The sequence below is a fragment of the Carassius carassius genome, chromosome 30 (assembly GCF_963082965.1).
Source record: "Carassius carassius chromosome 30, fCarCar2.1, whole genome shotgun sequence".
Classification (NCBI taxonomy): Eukaryota; Metazoa; Chordata; class Actinopteri; order Cypriniformes; family Cyprinidae; genus Carassius; species Carassius carassius.
In genome coordinates, this window is record NC_081784.1 from 24877473 (window position 1) to 24883472 (window position 6000).

The 6000-nt window shown below is 39.1% G+C and overlaps 1 protein-coding gene across 2 annotated transcripts in view; it reads left to right on the top strand.

The window, feature by feature from the left end:
* Positions 1-5478, top strand: part of LOC132110959 (homeobox protein Meis1-like) — a 63386-nt gene extending 57908 nt beyond the window's left edge. Inside the window, exons 12-13 of one of the 2 annotated variants that reach the window (XM_059518100.1) lie at positions 731-824; positions 4244-4384. In XM_059518100.1, the coding sequence (XP_059374083.1) occupies positions 731-789 (59 nt within the window). In that variant the 3' untranslated portion in view covers positions 790-824; positions 4244-4384. Of the gene's footprint in view, positions 1-730; positions 825-4243 lie in introns of both variants that reach the window. The other variant, XM_059518099.1, reaches the window with a different exon arrangement.
* The last annotated feature ends 522 nt before the right edge of the window (positions 5479-6000 follow it).

Here is a 6000-nt window from a genome sequence, read left to right on the forward strand (position 1 = left end):
AATCCAAGCTTCTACCACCCTGTGCAACTGGTCACTGTTGCTAACCACTCACCCCCCTCCCTTGCCAGTTAAGCTGCAGGATTTATACAAAGCTAGGCTTCCTTCCAACCTTTGGCCTTTGAATGCAGTATTTACTTGTTTGTTTACTTATAGGTGACCCTGGATCACAAAACCAGTCTTAAGTCACTGGGGTATATTTTAGCAATAGCCACAAAACACACAAACAAACAAAACAAAAAAAAAAGATTTTTCTTTTATGACAAAATCACTATGATATTAAGTAAAGATCATGTTCAATGAACATATGAACTTATTGACTTATTAACTCATATGAACCATGAACTTATTTTTTGATTAGTAATATGCATTGCTCTGAATTAATTTGGACAACTTTAAAAGCGATTTTCTCAGTATTTAGATTTTTTTGCAGCCTCAGATTCCAGATTTTCAAAGAGTTGTATATCAGCCAAATATTGTTTGATCTTAATAAACCATACAACAATGGAACACTTATTTATTCAGCTTTCATATGATGTATAAATCTCTTAAGACTGGTTTTTTGGTCCAGGGTCCAAATATTGTCTTATTTATACCATATGGTGTTCTTCTCTCTACTTTTAATAAATGGGGGATTGTGCTTTTGTTTCTTTACCTCCTGTCTCTGAGCTGTGGTCTGTTGATTTTCTCATCTTTCGGCATCTTTTTCTTCGATTGTTTTCTCTCCTTCTAGGGCCTATGAGTGGGATGGGCATGAATATGGGCATGGAGGGACAGTGGCACTACATGTAACCTTCTAGTTAACCAATCGCAAAGCAATGGGGGAAGTAAGTACAAAAGCAGGGTCACCGAAAACACATCATGTTTTCAGCAATAAATTTGACTTGCGTTTACGAAATGGGAGAAACAAAAATGTCTCTTTTCCTCCAGAAAACAAGCTGTTTTCTCCTGCTTATCAATACTAATATTTCCTGTACTTGTGGGTGACTCACTCTCATCAGGAGTTTTTGTGCTTGTGTATGTTTATGATCTGTGCAGCCCTTTCTTACTTCTGAACATTTTTGTCCATGTTACTAAACAGTGCATAAAGTCATATAAAAAGGGCAAATGAGTGTGGGTGAAAGAGAAAGAGAGCAGGAGGAGGAATAGCTGTGTGGGGAAAGAGGCAATGGAAGGTGGGGGGATTGAGATTGGGGTTTTGGTCAGAGAAGGGGAGGGGTGTGTTACCATAGCAACAGACTGATTGCCAAATGTAAGCAGTCTGCAGCAGCGCAAGGAGAGAAAAGTGCATGTCCCCAAAGTGTCATAAATCTGTCTCCCTACAGTTGATGCATGAGTTACATTTATACACCAACCTGCGAGGCAACGCACAAAGAATCACTCTCTCACCCTGCAGCCAAATACATAGCCACACATTTGGAAATTATGTCAGTCTTGCGTGGAATGTTTTAGGTGGAGCTGCTTCCATCGACCCTGACTTGGTCCACTATTTTCTTGTCTGTCCTTTCTAATAGGATTACTAATGGCAAAGGCAAAGGAGATGAAGGAGTGCAAAATGGAGGTGTGCACAGCAGGGTACACAGCTTAGTCCAGCCTAATTGACTATATCCAAATTAAATATGCCATCACAAGCGGTGTGACAAATGGATTTGACTTATTCAGTATAAAAAAATAGTGATCATTAATGCAGCCAAGCACAGAATACCTCTGTTGTCAAAGAAACTCTCTACTTCACTGTCTTTAACTGAGAGTCATAGGCTGATGACACAAGCTCTGTGCTTTTAAATTGTCACGTGCCCACTTTGTGTGCGTATCTAAACACTGAGAGTGTTTCCCGGTGTCCAAATGGCTGCTTAGCTGCTGTAGTTCCCAGAAGAGACGAGAGAAACCTGCTTTAAACAGCCTCAATTTGCTTGCTGAATTCTGTAATTGGGCCGCGTGTAGAATCTTAGATGAGATGGGTTGAGGGGAAAAGAGAGCAGGCGAGAGGGGTAAATGAGGAAAGAAAAGAAGGCAGAGTGTGACAGAAATATGTCGCCATGGTGAAGAATGCCTGTTCTTTATGGCTTCATCGCTGGCATTTCCTAGCTTGTCTAATTTAAATGTTGTTACTATAGTTTCTAGGTCAATTAAATGTAAGTGATGTGTTTTATACTTCGCAACCAATTAAATTAATAGGTTATTAAAAAAACCTTATTTGATTAAGAGACCAAGGATTCATTATATTTTATAAGCGATTTTCATTAGTTGAGGAATTCTCCTCAAGGCGAGATTAAGCAGTTATTTGCTGGGAAGTCCCAAAACCTAAAATGAAGGTGTTCCAAGCAGTCACACTGCAACATTACTTAAAACCAAAGCCAATTAAACCTACTTAGCAAAGCGTTATGCTTTCTGCCCATGACGATTATAGAGCTTATAGCTCTCCAAAACAATACACCTGTCAGCGTGGATAAAGCCTAACTACTCAACCAGAAGAGGGCGAGCCTTTGATAAGCGAGGGAATGACTGTTTTATGACTATTTCCCCCCATACCGTTCTTTGTGTTTCTTCAACAAAATTAGCCAAGGGTGGCCAGAATTTTTTCATTTTACTTTCAAGACAATAGTGAGCACAGAGAGCATTAATTATGGGCATATGGACAAAAATGTTTCCCTCCCCATCCATACTTGAATGCAGCTGGTATGCTCTGGTGAGCTGGAAGCTCTGCTGGAGACTCCTTTGTCTGAAATTTCATTGCTCCCATTCATTAAGCAGAAGTTTGTTAACCTTCTGCAGGGTCAAGGTACCCATTTTCTGCTCTGAACTTTTACTTTTAAGGGGGGAAAGGGTCCTCTGGGATTTGGCTCGTGTATTGTCTATGTCAAACATCCCCTGTTGATTCGGTCCCATGGCACTTCTGAAAATAGACAGGCAAGGAACTCAATGTATTGATTGACTTATTAAGTGATAAACCACATTTGCAACGTGTGCCCTTTTAACATCCAAGCATAGCTTTTCTGATGAAGTGGATGTTTTCCCTCCTCGCCAAACAACGTGTTCAAGGATTGAAATCAAATACAGCTGATGACACCTCAAAAGCTCAGGTCAGGGCTTTAGTAGTAAATAATTGCAGAGGCATAGAGATTACCGCTTCACATGCTAGTGCAAAACACCAACCATTATATATGCCATTCTATGGCTGAAACCTAATGACCTACAACCAAAGCAATAACAAAAGGGCAGTTTTTTTTTTTTTTTTAACTTGAGGTTGATTTGTTGCTTTGTATTGCCGCTGTCACAGGGTTAGTAGCCTTTCTGCTTGTGGCACGTGCACGCACCCAGGTGAGGCCTCTCAAGTGACAGCCTTTGTAAATTTTCACCTTTCGTCTTTAATTTAAGCACAATGGTGGCGTTTCTCTGAGGGGCTCTCAGAGCAAGCCACAGAACTTTGCTCATTGTGTTTAAAGTGAGATAAGTGTGGGGAGAATGAAGAATAAAGGCATGGCTTATTTTACCTCATTTGTCATTGTTGTGGCGTCCTCTGGCATAAAGACTTAGCTCGTGGACACGTAGCAGTTCATTTCCTCCTATGTGCCAGTTAGTGATAGACTTCACATTCATATAATTTCGAAGGTACAACCTTTACTAGCATGTGATTAAAATGTAAAGAGAGAGTAGATTTATGGATGACAAATAATTGTTGTAAAATTATCATCAAGTCAGTGCCTTTTAAAATATAAACACATCATAGTCACTGTTATCCAGAGGGGAGCCAATTATAAAGATTTCATCATAGCATTGTTCTCTGAGATGAATATAAAATTAGCAAATAAAGCCTAATAACAGCTAGATATCAACCTCCTGATTGACCTTACATTTGTGAAGGACAACCTTCCAGTTGAGTAGTCAGGTATGACAGTGGCAGATTCCAGATCTGATGGATATGGCACTGAGTAGAGATCCCTGGTGCAGGCAGCAGTAAAGTGCTATGTTCAGGCCAGTGAGTTAGTCCATAGAGAGCCACACTCCCACTACACGGATTCCTCTTCTAGTCTCATTCATTACAGAGGATGGTCCTCTCCAAGGCTTCTCTTACAACCACATAACTCATATTCTTTCAGTTGCTGTGATTGCAGAGTCAAACCTTCCTTGTAAAGGAAACAATTGGATTGATGACCTCCCAAAATATAATATATACAATGTTATGACTATTCCAAATGCATCAACAATAATCGCTATAATCTTCTTCTCTTTGTTTCTTCCCTAGGACTACAAGGCATGCCAGGGGATTACCTGTCACACAGTGGCCCGGTGGGTATGGCTATGGGGCAACCAGGCTACAGTGCCTCCCAGATGCCCCACCACCCTGCTCAGTTGCGGCCCGGCCCTCCCATGCGTTCCTACATCCCTGGACATCCCCACCACCCAGCGATGTTAATGCACGGAGGACCACCTCACCCTGCCATGCCCATGTCAGCCTCTAGCCCCACTATGTTCAATCCAGGAGACCCTACCATGGGAGGACAATTCATGGACATCCATGCCCAGTAATTTACTAAAATGGATTCTTTAAATGACTGCTACGGATAGAAGAGGAGCTGCGATTGTTTTTTCTGGGGCTTGCCAAGCACGATTATATACTGACTTGTTACAGAGATGGAGAAGCTTGCATCTTGGCTATAGATTCGGACTAAGAAAGAAGCACGATTCCTGTATACTATAGGACACTTTAAAAGGAGGTGCCCTTTGCGTAGAAACAAAAAGAGAGAGAGAGAGTGAATTTATTACTATATCAGCCTCTAAAGTAGAGGGATGAGGACATACTGTATACTGTTGTACAATTGCATTGGACTTTCGTATGAACTGGGAAAAAAGTATTGTAAATGCTATCTTATTGTTCTGCATATTAAGTTGTTTCTAATAGATTTTTTAAAAAAAGGATGTGAACATTTTTTTCTTTCCACACTATGTGTGTGCCATTTCCATAGACGTTTGGCATCCTCCATAAATCACTTTGCGTTTAAACAAGAAAAAAAAAGTGAATAAATTAATAATTCATTGAATACATGTTTGCCAGGACATTTTTTATTTTAATTTTTTTGTCCTGCAGGAGGGCAGATTTCTCATGATCCATCACAGCCTTAGGAAGAAACTGAGTGCTGTCCACCTGTCTGAGCCACATCCTCCTGCCTTTCAGGAGGTCTCCATTTTGCATTCCCAATTTGTACTGCCCACACATCATTGGAACAAATGGAAATTATTTTCACTTGCCTTTATTGGATGTGTGAGAAGCTGAATGTGAAGAACAAGCATGTGTGTGTGTGTGTGTGTGTAAAGCCAAACCATCAAACTTTTAGAATTTAAGTTAAAAATGGGATTTGGGATTCTTTTGATTAAGCAAACCTGTTTTTTGGGATATTGGTTTTACTTGTTGCTATAACTTGTTTGAATTTTGAAGAGTTTATGTATACATTGTAAATGAATAAATTTTGTGTAAAAAGAGGGGGAACTATTTTTCATATATTTGTGGTTTCTAAGCCTTTAATTTGACATAAGGATTGGTTCATTTGAGGATGTTAACTGGCCAAAACTTTCAGGTTGTGTATGACTGTCATTCACAAAATACTGTAAATCATTTAAATAGTTTGGGTTATTTAATTTAACAAGGTTTTCAGATACGAAATAACAGTGTAGTACTCTATTATTGAACATTACATTTCTTTATTTTCTATATTTAAAATCTTAAAAATAGTTATATTATTATATAGCCAATGTTCTTTTTACTTTGATTTGCTTTTTTTTTCTTTTTTTGATTGCTACCCTTGCAAAATTCTCCTGATCTACTTCCAAATCTGATCTAATTCTCCAAACTTTACAAGTGTTCAAATTTGTGATATGATCAAAACTTATGTAGGTGTTTGAATCAAATGGCTTTATAAACCACCTATAGATTCAGCCAAGGGTTGTAATTTGAGAATGATATAAAACAGTCCAATCCCATTGCAAATTTTTGGGTGACACCTT